Source organism: Sus scrofa, chromosome 9, assembly GCF_054392235.1.
Source record: "Sus scrofa isolate SSC_HxYL_T2T_F1_AM1 chromosome 9, Sscrofa_HxYL_maternal_Yorkshire_Landrace_v2.0, whole genome shotgun sequence".
In the NCBI taxonomy this organism is placed as follows: domain Eukaryota; kingdom Metazoa; phylum Chordata; class Mammalia; order Artiodactyla; family Suidae; genus Sus; species Sus scrofa.
In genome coordinates, this window is record NC_139391.1 from 18,159,016 (window position 1) to 18,182,200 (window position 23,185).

General features: G+C 36.9%; 1 protein-coding gene and 1 long non-coding RNA gene across 51 annotated transcripts in view; both read right to left on the bottom strand.

The window, feature by feature from the left end:
- DLG2 (discs large MAGUK scaffold protein 2) overlaps window positions 1–23,185 on the bottom strand; it is a 1,974,117-nt gene that overhangs the window by 557,473 nt on the left and 1,393,459 nt on the right. For all 50 annotated transcript variants that reach the window (XR_014814818.1, XR_014814817.1, XR_014814819.1 and 47 more), the window contains one exon: window positions 13,494–13,663. Coding sequence is in view for 44 of the 50 variants with exons in the window: in XM_084975536.1 (XP_084831662.1) it covers window positions 13,494–13,663 (170 nt within the window). In the remaining 6 variants the exon portion in view is untranslated. The remainder of the gene's footprint in view (window positions 1–13,493; window positions 13,664–23,185) is intronic.
- On the bottom strand, window positions 1,039–6,224 carry LOC146399764 (uncharacterized). The gene is made up of 2 exons (XR_014814836.1): window positions 1,853–6,224; window positions 1,039–1,807 (listed from the first exon to the last, which is right to left on the bottom strand). It is a non-coding gene; the product is annotated as an uncharacterized LOC146399764 (long non-coding RNA).

The following is a 23,185-nucleotide window of genomic DNA, read 5'->3' on the forward strand; positions in this document are numbered from 1 at the left end:
ACCCCCTTGCTGTACAGTGGGAAAATAAAATAAAAAAAATAAAATAAAATAAAATATGAAAAAAAAATAAAGTACTTCTCTCTTCCTCTCTCCATTTATTTTTTTTGTCTGTGCTTAGCTTTGCTCTTTGTCACTAATCTCAGTGATGTCTATTTTTTCTTATTATTTACAGCATATTCATAAAATCTGTAATGATGTTATTTAGGCTCTTTCCTGGACTCCTTAGGTCTGTAGTTTTTCTTTGCAGCTTGCTTTTATCATTTTTTCTCTCAGCACTCATTTACTGAATTTATTTTCTTAAGGTGTTCTATAGCATGAATCATGAGCAGTTTCTTTCATTTCTTTCTTTCTTTCTTAATTTCTTTCTTTCTTAATTTCTTTCTTTCTTAATTTCTTTCTTTCTTAATTTCTTTCTTTCTTTCTTTCTTTCTTTCTTTCTTTCTTTCTTTCTTTCTTTCTTTCTTTCTTTCTTTTTCTTTCTTTCTCTCTTTTCTTTTTCTTTCTTTCTTTCTTTCTCTCTCTCTCTCTCTCTTTCCCACACAGGGTTAATAACCTGAGTCTTGGAGCCAGATATCCACGACTTGCATCCTGGCTCTGACACCATTTGTGTGATTTCAGGCAAGTGAGTGAATCTCCATACTTGCATATGTAATAAAAGCACCTCCCAGGGTGTCTTATAAGGACTTAAGGAGAATTACATATAAAATGCTTAGAACAATGCTTAATACAAAATAAGTGATTAATAAATTAGATTACAATGATAATGCTTCTTATTGGTTTTGATTGTGGTATGTTTAAAATTACTACTAAATTTTTTTCATCCTGCTTGGATAGCTCAGTCAGACACCTTGCTCTGGTATAGTGCACTACCCTTTTCCTTGGTACATATAATCATTTTGCTTTTCCTATTTTTTTTAAATTATAGTTGGTTTACAATGGTGTGCCAATTTCTACTGCATACTAAAGTGACCCAGTCATTCATATATATATATACACACACACACACACACATTTTTTTTCTTATATTATCTTCCATCATGTTCTATGCAAAGAGACTGGATATAGTTCCATGGGCTATAGAGTAAGATCTCATTGCTTATTCATTCTAAATGCAATAGTTTGCGTCTACTGAGCCCAAACTCCCAGTCCTGCTTTTCCTTCTAAGTTACAGGGTAGGGGCTAGGTATTTTGTATTCTAATCACTTTCTGCACTTGAGGCAATAGATGAGGAAACAGTCGGGGGAGAGCTTATTAGAGGTGGCAGTCAAGTGTGCCATTTTTCTTAGAACATCCAAACTCTGCTGTCTTTTGAGAAACTTGTTTAATGTCCTCTACCGAGATGCATCTAGTTGGGTAATTTCTCTCATTCAAGATGCAGGTACAGAACCTTAATTAGAGAAGATCAACATTGATGCTGGCTTTCTCCATGTTAGATTGTCCCAATAGCAAGTTTCAACTATGCTGAAAAAGATAAAGCTACCAGCTCAGTGTCTTCTTTAAGATTTAGTGCTACCAGTGAGAAAGAAGTCTCAGGATTTTGTCAGTTACTAAGATAGTTTCAGGAGGTGAATGGAAGTGGAGTAACAGTTGAACTATTTAAGCCCCTCCTCCACTGTTTCTTTTCTTCATCACAGTTTTTTGAATATATTGCATTGAGTTGTACTTATTGCCGTCTTTCATCACTGTTAGCCAACATTTCTTGTTGTTGTTACTGATTTTCCTTATGTCTTGTTCATTTTGGGAGTTTCTGTTTTTGTTTTGGCCACTCACCCACTTGGGAATTCCTGGGCCAGGGATCAAACCCACACTATAACAGTGACCTGAACCTCAGTGAATATTGGATCAAACCCACACTATAACAGTGACCTGAACCTCAGTGAATATTGGATCAAACCCACACTATAACAGTGACCTGAACCTCAGTGAATATTGGATCCTTAACCCACTGAGCCACCAGGGAACTCCCATTTTGTGAGTTATTGAAGGAGAGCATTTCTATAAGCATATAAAATTCATCTGTTCTCATAACCTAGAAACCAGTAGTATATATAGTCTGCTTGGTAGAAAATTTTATCTATAGGCATTATTCTCATCTTTATCTTTCTATTAGTTCTATGGTCAGACGTTCCTTATAACTGTGGGATTCATTTCATATCTATGTGTGCTGGGCAACATGGGTTCCTGCCAAATCCTATTCCTAAGATTCCCATCTGTCTACCTTCAGATCACCTGTAATTAACACAAATGAGGAAAAGGTGGCTACTATGAGGAATAGTTGAAACACTATTATGAATGATATCAATAGCTCTGGATTCTAAGCCCAGTTTAACAATATTATATTTAACAGGGATAGATTTACATTAAAAATCAATTATTCTAAGATAGAATGTGATATATCTGATAGCCAGTGGTTCCCATGAAATATTTAACTATCTATAATCTTAATATGAACCAACAAAAAGAGTCTTAACAATGCTAACACAATTTTAAGTTATATTAAATATTTAGAGTATGGAGGTCACATCAAGAACTCCCTATGGTCTGTACTTACAAGCATATCAAAGGATCCTTCTAACCCTATGTGTTGTTATTTGGGTAGGGTATTTCCAAACTTGAGAAAATTCATGGGATGGAAACAATAAAATAAAGGGTCTTAAAATCATACTGTATCAAGAATGGTTAATCAAAGTGAGATTCTTTAGTCTAAAGAAGAGGGGCCTAAAAATAGATTTGACAGTAGCCTACAAATGTATGAAGGGCTCTTTTATGAAGCGTTGTCATCACAGCTGTAGAGAGCAGAAATAAAAGTGATGGACAATGGCAAAAGAATTCCAACTTTGACCTCAATTTTGGGAGGGGGGGAATTTAATGATTGGGGCAGTCTCCTAAGTGACTAGCTATCACCAGTGTTGGAAAGTTCTTCCCAGAGCATCAAATAGAAGTTGACGTCTTGGTCAAGAGTTCCTTGTAAAAGCCTATGTCTATATGGACTTGATGGTATTTGTAACCATCCAGGTATATGTACACTTTTGACAGTATACTGGGACCACTCTTTCCCTTGAGGGCACACTGGGTCTCTATCTCCAACTTTTAGCCACCTAGGAAGTGTTCAATTAATATTTTACTAAATACGTGAATGAATGTGGTATTTGGTGAGATTAAAATATTTGACAAATAGGAATTCTTGCATATCAAAATTATGAGTTTTAAAAACTGGTATCACAATTTATTCAAATAAATGAATCTAGGAAGGATAAATTTTCCCATATGACTCAACTACTCATGAATATTCAATGAGTATTTTTAGGTTCCTGATGAGCAACTATTGAACTCTTTCTTCCTAAGACTAATGGCCTCTACTGAAAAAATTATGTAGCCTACATTCACAACTGTAAGGCACTGACTTGCCTAGAAAAATGTGCCTTGTTTCCTTTGCTATTTTTATTCTTCCTTCTTCCTAACTGCTCTCTTTTTAGCCTTGACTGATAATTCTCAACTTTTCCTAATACCATCTTTATTGTGAAAATGTCCTAGTTACAGTGGATTTTTGGTGGGATCTCATGACCGGCATAGTCTTTGTTAAAATTTTCTAAGTTGGCTTTTTTTATGGATGGTTAAAGCAGGGATTTTATTTTACCTTTCCTATTAACTTTTCTGTAAGGGATGACATGTGTATCTCACTGCAGTTGAATTATGCTCAAAGTCCCTGGAGTACAAGGCTTTTGACTGACAGCTAATGGCATTCGGAGTCATGGTCCATGGATAAAAAAATGCTGCAATCTTTAATTTTTTTAGATCTCAACATTCCAGAGAAGGAGAAGAATTTAATGTATACCAGCTGATGAGTTGAGGAACCAAAATGGATTTAGGGGACCGTGATGAATTTAGCATGAAGTCAGTGCCAGCCCACAGAAAAGGACTACATTATTCTTGATCTAGGTGAATGCCAGTTTGCTGAGAAGGTACTTGGGTGAAAAGCCAAAATGTCTTTATTTATTGTCATTCCTTTGATTTAGCGCTTAGAACTGCCTGGCTTAATAAATGTTTTTGAAATAAAATATTTATTGACTGAATGATTATTTTCTGCACATACTTGTTTCTTGAAAACATAAACAAGGAAGGAGAACATGCTTACAATAATAAAGGCTACTTAATATGCCCGTTTAACAGTTAGTTAAACCAAGCATTTAATTTTAGATGCTGTCCAAACACTAAAGTCTTTTCATGAAATTGCTTTGCTGCTGATAATAAATTGGAAAGATTTTTAGTCATAGGATTTACCATGGTAACACATTTCATTTTAAAACTTTTAAGATATACCATGTAGCACAGGAAATTACATTCAATATCTTAGAATAACCTGTAATGGAATATAAAAAAAAAAAAACTGAATCACTTTGCTGTACACCTGACACTAACAAATTATTGTAAATCAACTATACTTCAATTAAAAAATGAAAAAAAAAATAACGCTATACAAGTATTTACCCCAGCAAATATTCAGAGATAGGTAAACAATCTTTTTTGTTGTTATTTTTCTTTTTATGGCCACACCTGCAACATATGGAAGTTCCTGGGCTAGAGGTTGAGGCCCAAATTAGAGCTGCATCTGAAGGCCTATGCCACAGCAACAGCAACACAGGATCTGAAGTGCGTCTGTGAGCTATGCTGCAGCTTGCGGCAATGTCACATCCTTAAACCTACTGAGTGAGGCCAAGGATCGAACATATCCTCAGGGACACTCTGTTGGGTTCTTAATGCACTGAGCCACAACAGGAACTCCAGGTTTTTGTGTGGATTGAAAAAAACTGATCACTAGAAGGGAAATGTAGTGTTTTGAGACCTCATGCCAAACAGCTGAATTTGCCATTTGTGATTATTAAGAGTCAAAGCATTATTCAGAAAGGCCCTACATCACAAAAATGTCTGCCCACCACTTAGAGCTCAGAGCAGGGACGGGGGCCTGAATACAGAATAATCAGTACCTTGCATTCAGAGACACATACACACATGCATTAAAAAATAAATACACGTTAGAATTTACCCCATGTCAAGAAAGGCAGGAATGAAAGGCGTTCCTTGATGCAGTAAATGGTAGGATGCCTGTAATCAAAACTATTGCATAACCTTTGTGTTCAGTTTTTATCCAGTAGTCTGGTTATCCATTTGGGTATGAACAGCTGAATTCTGGACAACCGAAAACTTTGCTAACCTAATCAATCCCAAGTTATCATGGTCAGGTGATAGCTGTCCAACTTGTCTGAGAATGCCATCAGCAAAATTATCCATGGACAGAGGGGATAAAAAGAAGAATTTTAGTGGAGACAATCTCTGTACTATGAGTAATGGTGGTGTATTTGATTTTCAATTACAATATTAGCTCCTTTGTATGTTCATCGAGCACTCATTATGTATTCAATACCTGCAGCTCTAGTCCTATGCACCAAAAATCAAGTTGTAAAATAGTTAATTTACCAAATGACTATCTTTGATAGCTGCCAGATCATTTCCTCACATCACCTCTGAGAAAGGTTATTCTGGTCATGTTAGTCTCAGAGAGAGAGAAGACGAGAACAGATGGAGGAACAAGGATGGTGAGGGTGAGAGGAAAGAACCGACTCTACAGAGATCGAGACAAGCTGTAAACTCTGCTCCAATGAGATATTTGAAGAATCACATCTGTAATACCAGAAGCATGCCATGCCAAGTTGATATTTAACCAAGCTGGGCACTAAATCTGTCATGTAGGCTATTAAGAAAAAATTGTAAAAAATCCTCAATAATTTGGAAATTGGTTTTTGATTAACTGGCCTGTTCAGTTAATGCTGATGCTTCATATACTGTTTATCCCAATCTCTTGAACAGAGAGTTCCCATAAAGGGGGCCAGTTCAAGGGGTTTCCTTGAAAGGAACTTCTCTTGGTGGTAAAATAATCCAGCTTCCACCCTGGCCATTCCTTTTCTCCCTTGCCGCACTGCAGTGATAGGCATGATCTGTCTTGGATTCTACTTTCTTCACTCAAATTCCTCCCACTTACTACACAGAGTTTGGTTACAGACTAAACCCAGGACTTGTACTTCCCTTTTAAGTGTTCATTAAATCCTTCGAATTTAGCACAGGCTGGGGTACAGATCATAAACTCAGTGTTTTAAGTGTTAGAATTTGCAGCTGGTTTATCTTCTTGATTTGGGCTGCTGATATATTGATATATATCTTCTCCTTCCTTCCTTCCTTCTTTCTTTCCTTCTTTCTTCCTTCCTTCCTTCCTTCCTTCCTTCCTTCCTTCCTTCCTCCTTCCTCCCTTCCTTCCTCCTTCCTCCCTTCCTTCCTTCCTTCCTTCCTTCCTTCCTTCCTTCTTCCTTCCTTCCTTCCTTCCTTCCTTTCTTTTGGCTTTTAGGGCCACACCCATGGCATATGGGAGTTCCCAGGCTAGGGGTCGATTTGGAGCTATAGCTGCTGGCCTACACCACAGTCATAGCAATGCTAGATCTGAGCTGCATCTTCAACCTATACCACAGCTCATGGCAACATCAGATCCTTTAATCCACTGAGCGAGGCCAGGAACCCACATCTTCATGGAAACTAGTCAGGTGTGTTACTACTGAGCCAGAACGGGAACTCCATATCTATTTTTCTATACCTTATGGGTTACCTGAATAGCTTGGTAACAACAACAACAACAACAAAAATGACCAGAGGAGGAAAAGATAAAGTATTTTAGAAACTCTTAGAAATGAAAGATTGCTTCTGATTGGACTGACTAGTGGTAGCTTTGTGGAGGAGACAAAATTGAACTGGCCTGGGTCTTGGGGGTGGATATGAGGTCACAGGTAGGACAGGTAGTGGTCACAGTGGGTAAGGAAAGGCATTCCAAAGGTGAGAATGGGACAAACAAAGGCTTAGAGGCAGGAGAGTGTGACATGAGCTTAAGAGATTGTATGTACTCCAGTCTACATGGCTAAGAAGATGGATGAATGAAAGAAGAGAGAAGAAAAGTCTAACATCAAATTTTGTTACTGGAGAGGGAGATTGTAGAGGGTGTGAAATACTGTAACAAGAGATTTAGTTTTATACCTAGCATCAGTGAAGAACCACTAGAGGCTTTTGAGCAGGGAGAACAATGAATAGAGCTGTGATTCCTGGAAGACTGTTGTAGATGTGTGTAGGATCGAAGGAAGGAATTGGTAGTGGAGTCTATTGCAGAACATCAGACAAGATAAAACGAAGATATGAACATCAGAATAATGGCGGTGGAGATTTAAAAGAGAAGACTAATTATGTTGGAGGTAGTTTCCAAAGGACATGATGTCTAGTTTAATAAAGGCCCCAAAGAAGAAAGGATCAAAAGAAAGGGACTTTGAGCTTTTTAATTTGGGTGAGGGGGGCAATCTTTAACTTAAATAGAGAGCTCAGAAGGAAGAGCAGACTGCACCAGTGAGGGGAATGTGGAGGAAGTTGACCCTGAGGAGACATCATGAAGTCAGTTTTCAACATGCTTAGGGGTATTTCTACACATGGAGCCTACTGAAATACATGCCCCAAATAGGAAAACTAAGAAAAACTACATACATATGAACATATATGTACATTTTCAGAAAACACAGATTCATATAAAACATTGTAACTCAGACCCATTAGAAATAATGTTATATAGAGCTAGAGAGGACAATACAGCTGCAAATATATGTGTACACATCGATGCTAACACCAATATGTTATATATATGTGTGCATATATACATGCATAAATCTGAGTTAATGCACAAAAATATATATTGGTCCATCTGAAGCTCTTGAATATCAAACACTTTTAATTAACTTTCATTTGATTAATTCAAGAAATATTAATACTTTCTAAAGGGCTAGGTTGTATCAAATACTATGGGAAGCACTTTTAAGTCACCAGACTTAGTATGTGCTTTCTTGCTTTTCTTTATTCAACTTTTAGTCAATTATGATAGTAAAAAGAGTAAAAATGGTACAAACATATATTGAGAAGTTACAATTATTATCCTCAAAATAACCTTATGAATTAGATACTCAAATTACGTCGACTTTGCAGATGAGGAAGATGAGACACAAAGAAGTTAAGAGACTTTAGATTCCATACTGACCTAGAGATGTCCAGGAGATTTATCACTACATATATAGCTTCTCTAGTGATTAAGTTATACAGATTATACATGGCCATTAGGATAGGGACTTTTATAGTCAGGGTATTTTATAGTTATTTACTTCTTGTACAAAGCTGAGAGCATTCTTCACTACATTTGCAATTTGCACTGTTAGACTTTTATTATAACTGAAAAAATATATATACCTATGAAGAATTTTAAAATGATATAATGTATAAAAACATTTTTAAAAATTATGTAGAATTGCCGAAATTTTTTGTTAGATAGACTTTACCACTCTTTGAGTTTTGATTAAAAAATAAGGCGATTAAGATAAAGTCTACCTTTGGCTTTAACATTGCTATGGCCTTAACATTTCAGTTCTAGAACTTGGCCTTAAACTAGCTATATTACCTTTAAGCAATAAGAATATCTTAGAAGGCAACTCATTTCTTACATAGGTTTAGGCTTCTCTGGCTTAGACCAATGGTCTGCATGTGTTTAAGTATCTAGTTCCTGAGAAATTAAGAGTGTTCTTAGGTAAGTCGCTAGAAAGACTTTTATTATAAAGCCATTTCCTGGGAAACCACATGCACACTTCAGATTTTCTTCGTTGCATATTTTTGGTTGCTTGGCAAGTCTAAATGGATTTGCCTAATCACAATTTCCTATACATGATTACCCTTTTTTTTTTTTTTTTCCTCAACTGACTGCCCACACACAGACATCCCAGCTGCTTATAATGACCAAATCTATAACTGTGAAGTTAGGGAAATTTTATATATTGTTAGGAAGAGACATTCTAAATCAGTAGTGCATATTACCCAAACACTCATTACTGAAATATATGCCATAAATCACCAGCTAGATGATTGTAGTTGAATATTGGGAAGACTAGCATTGCTATAAAGACAAATAACATACATCAAAGGTCATCTTGGAATTAGTAATTTGCACAATAATTGGAATAAACATAAGGATATAAGTTGGAAAATTGTAAATGTAATTCTACCACAAACTATTTTTTCAAGGAACTTCTTAACATTGCATCCTGTATAACAAGAAGGAAAACAGCATTTACCTTTGTCCCATGTAAAAGCAAATAAACAAAACCCCAAACAATTTGAAAACAAAAACAGTTTAGGCATTAAGAATGTCTATAAAGCAGATCTGCTGTTTATAACTGTTCAAAATAGCTAAAATAGCCATACTCATGATTTTTATATTAAAGAGAATTGATAAAAATGGGAAAGTCAATTATTCAGATATTGCCCCAACTCCAGACATTTTTCTAAAAAAACAGGGAAAATTTGGAATATTAATATGGATTTCCAATAGACGTTTTCCAGTTCTGCCTCCTTGAGATCTCCTTTTCAGGTGCATCACAGGCTTCCCACCATGTCCAGTATAGTCCCCATAGGGGTTCCTCCACAGTCCTACCCATCTCACAGATGGGACCCCAATCCATTCAATTGCTCAATTAGAGAAGGGGGCCTCGTCCTTGGACAAGTCCCACATCTGGATTATCAATAACTGACATCAGTTATATCTCCAGCATATAGCTTGAATCCGTCCACCTTTCTCTACCTTCTCCAAGTGACCCCTAACTGACCTCTGCTCCCATTCTTGCTCCCTTCAATGCATTTTCTTTACAGTAGCTGAGTGATCTAAAAACAACAAATTTGACTACAATACATGCTAAAAATTTTGTAAGAACTCTCCACTGCACTTGAAATAAAATGACAAATCTATGTATATGGTCAACAAAATTGTACATGATCTGACCCTTGCTCAACTTGACAATATCATCTCATGCCATTCACTATTTTATCATTAAAGTCTGGTCACAACTGACTTCTTTTAGTTCCTGGAAGGTACCCAGATCTCTCCTACCCTGGGGTCTTCATACACATGTGCTTTTACTTCTGTTTAGATGCTCTCCTCCACTCTTTATCTAGCTAACTTCTATTTTTATTTTTTATTATTATTACTTTTTTTTTGTATTTCAAAGTTTAGTTTCAGTGGCCCTTCCTCAGGGAAGTCTTCTTTGACCCACTCTTTAGTTGGTGTGTCTTTCTAATCTTTTATGTTCATTCATAATGTTTCCCAATTTGTATAATAGGTATTTTCTACATCATAGTATAATCTTGAGCAAGAATTCTCTTTGTTTCCTTTGTGAATCCTCATTGTCTGGGTCTGTGTCAAGTCCACAGCAAATACTTAATAAATATTTGTTGAACCATTGAAAAACTAAATTAATGAATACATCTAGTAAGCTATGTATTATATACACAAAATTGAGGCTAATTAGCCCAGTTGGCTAGAGTGTTGATGTTTACTATACAGAATGCTCACATGTTCAAGGAAGGGCAGGTAAGAGCCTGTAAGCACATGTTGAATTTTAAATTCCCTGGAACATTTTGGCTCTCCTGATTTAGATGAATCACATCATCCTCTCTGCTCAGTTGGTATCATGACTCAAGTTCCACCACAGAGCTGATTTCATTCAGCCTAGCATTAAACTGAGTTGCCTTTAGGTCTCTCTCTCCCATTAGAACTTTCTGATTCTCCCATTAGAGTCATATCTGATTTGTCTTTCTTGTCCCCACTGAATAAGAGTTTCCATGGTATGAGTTAAACATTGGTGGAAATTTCTTTTAAACAGATCATCATTCAAAAATAAAGAATTAAGAGGTGCCAAGAGAGGTTAAGGTTGCAAGGTATCATCAGATTTAGTGTAGAATCCAGTTTAATTATTCAATGTACCCTGATTCAGCACTTCCTGTATTCAAGGTACAGGGAAAGACCTTAGGAGTTTAAGCAATGACTGAATTGGTTTCTTCCTCTGTAAATCAATTAGCTAGATATAGAGAAACAAATCCCCATCAGTGACCTTTGCCTGGTGATAGTACAAAAAAATAGAACTGACTCAACAGAATCCCAACAGGATCACCAGACCCAAGCCCCTCTGTAGGAATTTGGCAGGAGCCTGCTTGCAGGGATGTGAAGTTAGCTCTAGCAGATTCCTGGTTCTACTCTCCTCAGTAGAAAAAGCCCATTACCCATATGCTGTGTACGTTCATTGGGTTATTGCCTGGGTATTCCTGGCTGATTAACGTTCACCTGTCCCCACACCCCCCTCTCTTTGTCTCAGGGCAATTCCTGCTCTACTCCTGGCTCAAGGAAGAAAACAGTTCAAACAGAAGAAACAACCAAAGGGGTGGGTGGGGTGGGGTCCTAGTACTAAAGATTAAGATCCAAAAAAATGTGTTCCTATTAAAATTAAGGGATTTTGGCTCTCAATTCCCTAGAACCTTTAAGTGTTCTGCTGAGCAGCCAGAGGTCACTGAGTGATTCAGCTAGCAAGAGGCCTGCTAATGGATGGGAATGCTTTGCTGAGGGCTTAAAACCAGTATTTGTTTTAAGGCTCTGCTGAATAATTGATGTTAATTGGCTTGTAGAAATATCTACACGTTATTTATGTATAGTATATCTTTTTAATTGAAATAGTATGATGCTCATTTGGTTTAGCTTAAAGCACGTGGCAAATACGATTTGAGTAAACATGTAGGATTGAAACTCTTTTCTTTCATATTACCAGACATTGTGGTATGGAAATGCTTTAGTTGTTTTCTTTTTTCCCCAGGTGTAATTTTAGGATTTTAATGCATTTGAATTTAACCCATGAGGGATCTTTGATTATTTTATTAGATTACCAAACAATTGTAGAAAAGGCTGAAACTACATGTAGCAAACTATAAAAACAGATCCATACTGTACAGTTAATACTTGCTGTCAACTTGCGTTAGCCACTATTCTAAACACTTTGTATATATTGACTCATCTAATCCTCCAACATTTCTCAGGGCAAGTACTATTATTACCTACATTTTGTAGATGAGAAAATCAAGACTCAGAGAAGTTAACCAATTTGCTCAAGGTTGAAGAGTTAGCGAGCTGCAGAGCTAGGGTTCCAACTTAGGCATTTGGCTCTGGAAACTGCACTCAGCCAGCAAGATTTTCTGCTCGCCACTTTCCACCTTTTCATTAAATCTTTAATTCTCATAAACCCTTTTGAATAGATGCTACCATTATGATCCCCATTTAATTATAAGAGGATTGGTCTAACCATTGTCACTCTGCTAGGATGTGGCTGCACCAGGCTTTTAAACTCAGCCTTGTCTGACTTTTGAGTCTGAGATCTTAAAATACCACCCAGCACTACCTTCCAGAGAAGGTGTTGTGCTTATTTTTCAGTCACACTTAGCCTTAGAGATTAAATAGATTTAAGGGAAAGAGAAATAATTTACTAAAAGAGTATAGTAACTCTCCAGTCATAATCTTTTAAACTATTTAAAACACTCTTAAGCCAATTATTAGATTTTTCTAAAATATTTGAAATACTGTAACGTTAAATGTCATCATTCTGAAGAGCAAAGCTCAAAGATCTATTCTTAAAAATTAATATAATGATTCATCTTCTGTTTATGTGATTTCCCAGAGTAACTGCAATTACTTCAAGAGATTCGTGAACATTTCAAAAAAATACATTTTAACTCATTTTGACTATGGCTAGTATAAAAATGTTATGTAGTGCTTGTTGAGTTTAACATTCAGAATATTACAAAATCAAAACAAATCCCAACAGTGTTATAAAAAAAAATCTGATTTCAGGATAGACCATTTCTTTTCTTTTCTTTTCTTTTCTTTGTCTTTTGTCTTTTTAAGGCCTCACCCGCGGCATATGGAGGTTCGCAGGCTAGGGATCTAATCGGAGCTGTTGCTACTGACCTACGCCAGGGCCATAGCAAAGCCAGATCTGAGCCACGTCTGCGACCTACGCCACAGCTCACAGCAATGCTGCATCTTTAACCCACTGAGCAAGGCCAGGGACCGAACCTGCAACCTCCTGGTTCCTAGTTGGATTCTTTTCTGCTGAGCCACGACGGGAACTCCAAAGATAGATTATTTCAGTTCATATTTTTCACACTATGAATTTTACTGCAGGAGAGAGGTTACCATTTACATCGGAAAAATCAGCAAGTGTTAAGATGCCAACTAAGCCATGATGATCTGGTAAGTTTAAAAACCTATAGAAAAATTTAGATGGTTGTTATTGTCATTGTTTATAAAAAAAACTTTTCAGAAATCTATCCTTTTCTTCTCCGAGTTCATATTTACCGTATTGGTTTCTTTTACTGTCTATAAAAACCGATGGTTATTGTAGGACTTAAATCTCGTGGTAACCCCTGAATGTCAGAGGATAAAGGAGCAGACTACATTGTGGAGGGGGGGATTAACTTCAGCCAAAGAGTTTGTCGCTGATGACACTCATTTGACACTCTGATGTCCTACTGTGAGTTATTTATGTTTCTATTACCTTTAGGCCCTTTGAACAGTTTGATTTCCACAACAGTCTCCAAAATGGGTCGTCTCCTGCGCACATACAGCCGAACGATAGAGCCTGCTTCTTTGAGAGCTTCCACTGCTTTACTGTGGGAGACCTCAGACACATCAACCTCGTTCACCCGCAAGATACAATCATTGACCCTGAAAGGAAGCAAAAAAAAAAAAAAAAAAAGCAAAGGTCAGGAGATGCTCAGAGAATTTCTTAACGAAGATTATGACTATCTAACCTTTAGAGCTGGGGAAGCAAAGTGCAGAGGCAATTTTAATATATTTACACATGGAAGAAATGCTTCAGTTGAAGGAAGTCAAGAAAACCTTGGACTCCTTGGTCTTCCCAGTCTTCCCAACTTGGACCACTCTGCCAGTCAGACCTATCCTGGACTCCAGTCCACTCTGACTGAGGCTGCATCACATCTGGTGCTGTTAGAAGGACACACACTAACCTCTGTCAGTTACATCATTATTCTGATTGATTTCAGTGAGTTTGACCTAGGGTTACAACTTGAGGGGTTCTCAGAACTTACTTCCAAGGACTGTTACAGACATAGCAAATGTAACTTTATAGATTATTTTCTTGAATTTTTATATGTATTAGTTATAAAAATTAATACATTATAATTTTAGACGATTTGACAAATCTAACAATGTAGAAAGAAAAAAATATACACGATTCAATCATATGAAAGAATCCATTTCTGGCAAATTATCTTCCATTTTTTTTCCCCCTCAAATTTTTCTCATATTATAGGTAGTGAAGTTTGGATTGCACAAAATTCAAAGAAAATCTTGGAAAACTAAGAATTATGATACATTCTAAATTAGACTTTGTATTTGCCACTTTTTTTTTCATGGGAAGGAATAAGCTGACTCTTCCATAAAGTTGTCCAGGTACTTTATAAAGCATAGTGGCCACGAACTTTAAATCTCTTTTATATTTACCATAATAATTAGTTATAATATTAATAATGGTTAAAAGTATGGGACTTTCCTTCACTTTGCATTCTGGCACTCCCCATCTCAGTTCACTGTGTTGCTCAGAGTAAGAAGTAAGGGAATTTGGAAGTAACATATACACACCATTAAATATAAAAATAGGTAAACAAGGACCTACTACACAGTACAGGGAACTCTACTCAATATTTGTAATAACCTATATGGGAAAAGAACCTGAAAAAGAGAATATATATAACTGGATCACTGTGCTGTACACCTGAAACTAACACAATTATAATCAATAAATCAATTATTGGTCAACAAAATAAAAGAAATAAGAGACTACCCTTGCTTGACCCCTCTTTCCACCACCACCACCTGAAAAGTGTATCTGCAATGCATCCTGGTTCTTCATCTCCAATGCTACCCCCTTGGTTAAGTCGACATCACCTCTCACCTGGATTATGACCATAGTCTCCTATCTAGTCTCTCTGAATTCTCCCTTGTCACCTTTCAACCCATTCTCCACACAGTGGCCAGCGTGAAGTGGACATGGTTGTTTATCCACCTTCCATTCCTGTTCTCCATTTTCCTCTTCTAAGCAGTGCCCAGTTTCATTCAAGTGATCTATTCCTTAGCAAATTTTTGTTAAATGAAAGAATAAGTCTAAGTTCTATTATGACCCTCTGTTTCCTGTTTGTAAACATTGATAATTTTTTAACTTCCCTAAGCCTCCATATTTCATCTATGAAATAGAATAGTGATATCTACTATAAAGACTTTGAGGGGAAGATTAAATGAGGTAATGTACATATAAGTCCTGAGCACAGACTCTGATATATAAGTACCTAATAAATGGTTGTTATTAGCAACAGCACACAATTGTTTATTTATACTATTCTTAACTATTCTATTCCTCCCATAATCATGTGGAATAAGATCTATTATCCACATTATACAAATTAGAGTTGTTCTAAGTGGTGAAGCTTTTTTCTAAAGCAATAAGCAATTTGATCAGAGATTGGATATGATCACAGGTGTTCCTATTTCAAAATAAGCTCTTTCTTCTTAGGACACGTACATCGAATGTGATGAACAGTTTCATGTGTATTTTACATATCAATTTAAAATTACAACATGGTTATAGATTATATAAAAAGTATGGGAACATTTTCCTATCTTTATTGTCCATAACTTTCCTATACCTGTTTGAGGAGCTGAGTTATAGGAACCCTTGGCTCAGTGAGAACCCCAATTATCTTCAAATTCTTGAGACAGAACAATTTCACTTACTAAGATTCAGTGATGTCATTTCATCATAGCAGATGCTATGGCTTTAATAGGTTTACACATACATTTCCTCTCTGGCTAAAAAAAAAAAAAATCATGGAAAACTACCAATTAAAGTAGTTTTCAGAATGTAGGCATCACGGGTGCCAGCCGCCCTGCAGCAGCTGGTCCTTTGAGAGTGGGTAATTTTGTCATCTCATGATAATGCAAAAACATAATGTTTACCATCACCCTATGTTCAGAATACTAATCATTTCTTAAAACATGGCTTTCCATAGAAGGGAGTGGCTGACTTTAGAAAAAATATTCTGGATGCTGTATCAATTCAAACTCTACTAAAATTTTTCCTTTTGTATACAGTGGAATCCTTAATTGTCAATTGCTGGGGTGAGGAAATCACAGCCTAAATCAGATGGTTTTTCCATAACATGTGGAGGAAGTAGGCATCTTCAGTGCACTGAGAACACTGGACTAGCAGTCAAGAGGCTTGGATTTGAGTCCCAGCTGTGTACCAGCTGTGTGACCAAAGTCAAGTCACTTCATCTCTTTGAACTTCAGTTTCCCATGAAAATAGAGTAAGCATGCCTAGAGCTAATGAGAGAAGTAACCATATCTGTAAATATATGGATGCACATGTAAACTATAACCATTCAGGAGAGAGTTACAGCTATTGACGGGTGAATCAAAGATGCTGTGCGCAAGAATTTGGTGAGAGGTAAACAGGATGGAAATTGAAATTGTTAAAGGGTCTGCCCTGTGCCATAGCATATCATTCTAGTCACTTCACTTATTTGCTTGTATTTAAATCAAACCATTTATAAAATATTGATTCTCATTTTACAGACAATGAAATTTTACTAACAAGGTCACAGTGTTGATGAGGGCAGCACCATGATTCCAATCTAGTTTTGTCTTTTTCTGGAGCCTATGCTAAAAAAAAAAATTACTCAGACTTGATTGTTTAAATTAAAAAAAAATGAGAATGAGGTTGGGGGCATTTATATTCAAATACATAAAACAGAAAAGAAAAAAATATGAAGCCAAACTAGGGCATGCAACTTTCCTTCCTCCTAGTCACTTGAAATAGCATTTGGCTAGAGGGTCATGGCTATTTAGAATTAATTTGCTTTCTGTACCAGTAGATAATCTTTGGGAGTAAAGGCAGCACTTGAATTCACTTTGAAAGATATAAATATATCACTAGCTTCGAACTCAAATAACATTCTGTCTCAGTAAACAGTTTATCATATTTCTGAGCCATTATACTGGAAAGCCATCAACATACAAATTTCCTCCCAACTTTACTCATGAAATTCAGTTGATAGTTTCACTCTTTCAGTGCTTCCTGTTTCATATATAAGTCTACAATATCCTTTTTGTGGACCAGTATCTTCTATGACATTAAAAAGTTAATTTAATCTTTTCCTACAGATGCTTCTAGTACATTTAGCACATTTCTAAATTCTGGTACATGTATATATTTCTTTGCCAAAAATATCTTAGAAACAAAAGAACATTTCATCACTAACATGTCCAGAGAATCACATATAAAATTTGCACTAGGAGTTCCTGTCGTGGCTCAGTGGTAATGAACCTGACTGGTATCCATGAAGATGCAGGTTCAATCTCTGGCCTCGCTCAGTGGGTTCAAGATCTGGCGCTGCTGTGAACTGTGGTGTAGGTCACAGATACAGCTTGGATCCCAAGTTGCTGTGGCTGTAGAATAGGGCCACAGCTGCAGCTCTGATTTGATCCCTAGTTGGGGAACTTCTATGTGCCACAAGTATGGCCCTAAAAAGACCAAAAATAAAAGTAAAAAATAAAGTAAAATTAGCACTAAACAATTAAATATTCTAGAATATGATATACTATCACTGAAAAGTCAAATAACACAAATTATTTGTTTCACTTTGAAATTATTTAAAACATGTAATATCTACTCTTCATAAGTATTAAAGCATGTACTGTTGTAAAATAAGATTTGTGATTTCATACATTTTTAAGGATTCATTAAAAATAATCACCAAATGCTTGTTAACTTTTTTTTTTAATATATACATCATGTATTAAAAAATGCTGGAAGGAAAAATAACATAGTTTCAGCTCTGGTTCTCCGTTGATGTGGAGCTTATGGATGCTTTAAAAATCGTATTTCTATTGTTTCTGCCAAAAGTTCTACAATGGACATACGCTATTGCTATGACTGTGACGTATGCTGGCAGCCGTTGCTCCGATTGGGCTCCTAGCCTGAGAGCTTCCATATGTCAAAAGTGTGGCCCTAAAAAGCAAAAACAAACAAACAAACAAACAAAAAAACCCAAAAAACAAACAACAACAACAACAAAAAACTCAGACTCACTAAAGGTAAAGAACAAGTAATAGACACACAAAACTTTATTTAAGATAGGTTCTTTATTTAAGAAAAGATTTGATTTACCAGAAAATAGGACAAACCCAAGACAACACACACACACACACACACACACACACACACACACACACACACACACACACACACACACACACACACAAGGAGGCTGACCCAAATGGCTGCAAATCATTATGACCTTTTCTAAATCTCCTTGTGTCTGCTGTCTTTCTGTGCCCACACATGAAGCACATCTAAGAAGTCACTGGGTATATTTAAAGTCCATCATTAGCTATGGTTTATTCTTGTTGAAACTTCTTAAAAATCCATTTATTTCACTGACCACATAGGGTGCTATTAGTCCATTAAAATTGAGAATAAAATAATAAAAATCAGCATAATTTAATAGTTTTTCAGAAACGGACTAATGTTTTGGAAGCATCAAGTATGTGTTGATGCAGCACTACCTACTGGGCCTTTTTCTCTAATCAAACTTCACAGGGCTACAGGAGGAGTGACAGGTTCATGCAGCTTGTCATGGGTCACTTGACAAGTCTGACAGCTCCTGTTTTGAGGAATCTGGAACTGAAACTATGAGATTTAGAGATGCTATCTAAATAGAAGAAATAGAAGTTTGAGAGCTTAATACTGGGCCATTTTCTTCCACGTCAACTAAAAATTGGCAAAAGCTTATTTGCAAGAAGATGGGAAAAGAAGCAAATTTATGGAAAGAAGTAAGGGCTGCACAGAGAGGGAGGGCCCCTCCTGGACTCCCCATGTGGTGGTCCTTCCCGGGGCTTAGGTGTCCAATCCAGCCTTCAATTTCAGAAGCTACTCCAAGCCTCCTTTTAACCCTTTTCCCTTTTGAATTAACGAAGCTCAAGTAGATCTTTGTTACTCACCCACAAAAATTTCTAACTAACATTAGGCAGACTTTGCGACCAGCACTTTGCATATGCTATCTCCCTTAGCTCATTCCTATTTTCCTTTTAATAATTCAAGTTTATCTTGCCTTCTGAGAAACTATCCTGGCTCAACTGGCTGGTCCTGTGTTCCTCTATTAGGTAGCCAGTGCAAAATATTAATAAATTAACCAGACCTGGAAAATCAAATTAGAGGACACTCAGTTAAATTTGGATTTCAAATCAAAATAATTATTATTATCCAGGTAAACATTTTTTTTTTAGTGTATGTTCTATACCACATTTACAATCAAAATTACTTGTGCTTATTGTCTAAATTTAATTAGGTGTGCATACTATATTTATAAAAAATAAAGTGTTTATAAAAGCACTGAACTGTATTTATTATACTGAATTGTTATCTTTGTTTTATTCAAAAAGCATAATACTTGGCACATAGTGGGAGATACCTGCATCATGTACTATGTATATATTCTTTAATTTGTTTAATCTAAACAGAAACATTGAAAGGTAGACATTGTTTCCTTCATTTTATGACAGCAACTAAAGCTAAAAGAGGTCTATAATAACAGTAAGTGTTGTCTAAGTAATCTCGTGCACTGCACCATCCACATCTCTCTGGTCTGTTAAAAATAATTTTTGGACTTACTTAAGGGCCAATCCCAGCTGCTGACCATCAGCAGGATCAAGGATCACACTGAAAGCAATAAAGCTAAACCAAATAACAAAACCTAGACTTTGTTCTCAAACAAAATCTAGCTCTCCGGTTTAGAATTAGATTCCTAAAGCTTAGAACTAGATTTAGAAATGGTTCTCGGACTTTAGAGTCCATTAGAGTTACGTGGAGGGCTTATTAAATCATGGATTGCTGGGCTCTACCTCCACAGAGTTTCGGATTCCACAGATCTGGAGAAGGAGAGAGGATTTACATCTCTTAAAAAGTTTCAAGGTGATGCTGCTGATGTTTTTGATCTGGGACCATACTCTGAAAGTCACTGCCCAAGGATTTGAAGGGTCACTTCTTGGCTAGTGTATGGTTCATTCCAAAATGAACAGGATGACTCAATCTTCTGTAGACTCACTGACTGTAATAAAAGTTCTGCGCTCTGCCTGAACCCAATCCCTCAGTGTTGCCGCTCTTCATCATTTGGAGTAAAGTCTCTAAGGGAAAATGAACCAGGAGACCAGAGCTGCCACACCATGTGTGACTCCCTATGTGAGCCATTTTCTAGCACTCATTTGATATGAGATTCCTTTTCCTACTCTTTTCCTACAGCAAAGATCAACTGACAGCCACTCCATTCTCCATGTTAAAAACAGCGTTCCTGCTCTCGTCTCTAACTCTGGGTGAGAGTAACTTGAGTTTATGATCCATAGAAGTCAACTCCTCCAGTGAATATACTGTTTTTCTCTCTCCATTTGCTACTTCATTTCCTTTACATAAAACCCTTGCAGGAGTCTCTGTAGCTGTCATCTGGGAAAGATCACAGCTTTCCACAATGGGGGAAGAAATTGCTATTTCAGTGTTAGTGATTGGTCTTTTGGCACCTTCCCAGAAAAGCAGAGTCCAGTAACAAATCTTGAGCCAGGTAACTTGGTGAGTGCAAGGTGGGAGAAGCACTGAATAGGAATTTCAAAAGGAGAGGTCACAGGACTGGAGATTACTTAGTCCACTCTGTCCAACACTCTGTCCATATGTCAATTTTCAATAAACAAGGTCCTGGTACTTTCTATCTGGGCCAGTGCAGTAGTTTCCTAACTGGTTTTCCTAATGCCCAGTTACTTAGGCCCTCTTTACATAATCCCATATGCAAGCCCCGCTCAGCTTCAACTTCTAAAAGCAACCCTATCATTACTGCCTCTCCTTTCAAAATTCATTGAGTTACTTAATCTATATAAAATCAAAGGTGTATTTATCTTTGTATTCCTAGAGCCTTCCATACAGGTGTCATGTCAAGAATGAATGAGCATCACTGAAAGGCCTCTAAATCTAGCCTCTTTTTAGATCTCTCAACCTCCTGCTCCAGTCAATCCACACCCTTAATGTCCCAAGAATGTAACAAGCTCATTCCTGCCTCCACTTTTTATTTCGCAGTGCTTTCTGTCTCCTCAAACCAGCCTCATTCAAGGGTAAGCTCAAACTCGCTGGCCTCATGAAATGTTTCCTAGTCATTCAAGTTCTCATTCCTCATAATGCCTGAAATGCAAATGCATCAGAGTTTCTCAGAAAAAAGCTATAGATTGATTTGGTACCCTGGCAGAATCTGAAATGAAGTCCTATGCACTAAGAAATACATTTTCAAATGCTGGATTTGATTTTCTATTTCCCTCTACTCAGATCTACTCCAATCCCAGAAACTGACATGGATCAGCACGTACGAAATCGATACTTCTACATTCTCTCATTTTGACTATATGATATGGATGACCATTTCAGTGAAAAGCTGATGAGCACAAGGAGTTTCGTATAGTGGGAAGAATAGGGAGTTGTTAACCAGATGTGAATTCTAATCCTGCCACTTAAATGCCTTTAAGTAAGGCATTTTTTTTTTTTTTGTCTCTGTGTTTGAGTTCAACGATTTTACAAATCTCTTCTAGATCTGATGTTCTGTAAATCTAAATTCAAGGTTAGCTCAGCCTGGCATCCATCTCTTCTTAGAAGTCTGGAATGTACCTCAAATGCAGTAGAATGCCAAATCATTATTCTTATCCTCGCTCCATGGACAACTCTGTACTTTACTGTTTATTCTCTATCAAGGTAAATCAGTCCATCACCAAAAATGGGGCGTTCACCTTCTCTTTCAGATATACATCCAATACGTCACAAATATTTTTAGATTTAGACTTTTCCATTATACTCACTTATCTTTCTGTGGCTCTTACTGTCAATCACCCAGATTCTGGAAAAAAAAACTTGTAACCAGTCTCCTTGTTTCTAGTTTTGCCCTTCATAATCCATCTTTCAATTTATTGCCAGAATGGAGTTATTGAAAATACACTTGATTGCTTTATTGCCCTATTTAATAGTCTTCAATTGCTTTCCACTGCCTACAGATTTTCAAATGTTTAAAAAATCAAAGAAAATAAATCTTTTTTTTTTTTTTTCAAATGTAATCTTACTCAGAAACCACACAATGTACATTTGTAATTGGTCGCATATAACAAAGCAGAGTTTCTGTGATTTCTGCAGTAGGGAGGGAAGGGAATCACAGCATGTCCTGTTGGAAGGCCCTTATTTGTGACCCCTCAGAGAGTTCTGAGGAATCCAGAGTCAGGGCGCCATATACAACTAAGCAGGGGCTGGTGAATAAGAAAGAAATCCAGGGCAAGCCCTTTCTCCCAGCCAAGTGCCCTGGTATTGACCTGTGTCTCCTGAAGCGGGAATCTTCTAATGCACATAAAGGCTTCCTATGGTCCAGGGGTAACACTATTCACAGGGCTCTGTGGAAGACAGATTGAGTCCACCTGCCTTTTTTGATACAGCTCAAAGACCTTCAGAGAGCACATAAGTCTTTCCACAATCTGGTTGCTAGGCACCTCCCCAGCCCTGTCTCTTGATATATCTTTACAGTTTCTTTAAACACCACCTAAGTTCGTGACCCAGGCCTCTCTCTATCCCTGCCTAGAATAGCCATTTCCGGATGCTGCATTTGTCTGCGTACCTCACCCATTTTGCAAGATGAATGCCCATTTGGAGGTAGCTGTATAGTTTAATGAGGGAAGACAGTAAAACAAAACATTACCTTTCAGCATAATAAGTCCCAACCTCCTAATTTATCCCTCCCTCCAAAATTTCCCTTTTGGTAACCATAACTTTGGATTTGAAATCTTTGAGTCTGTTTCTGTTTTTTGAATAAGTTTTTCAGTATCATTTCTATTAGATTCCACATATTAGTGATCTCACATGATATTTGCATTTGGCTTATTTCACTTACTATGATAATTTCTAGGTCCATCCATGTAGCTACAAATGGCATAATTTCATTCTTTTTTACGGCTCAGTCGTATTCCGTTGTATATATGTTCCACATTTTCTTTATCCATTTCTCTGTTGATAGACATTTCGGTTGTACCATGTCTTGGCTATTGCAAACAGTGTTGCAGTGAACATTGGCGTGCATGTACCTTTTTGAATTACGGTTTTCTTGG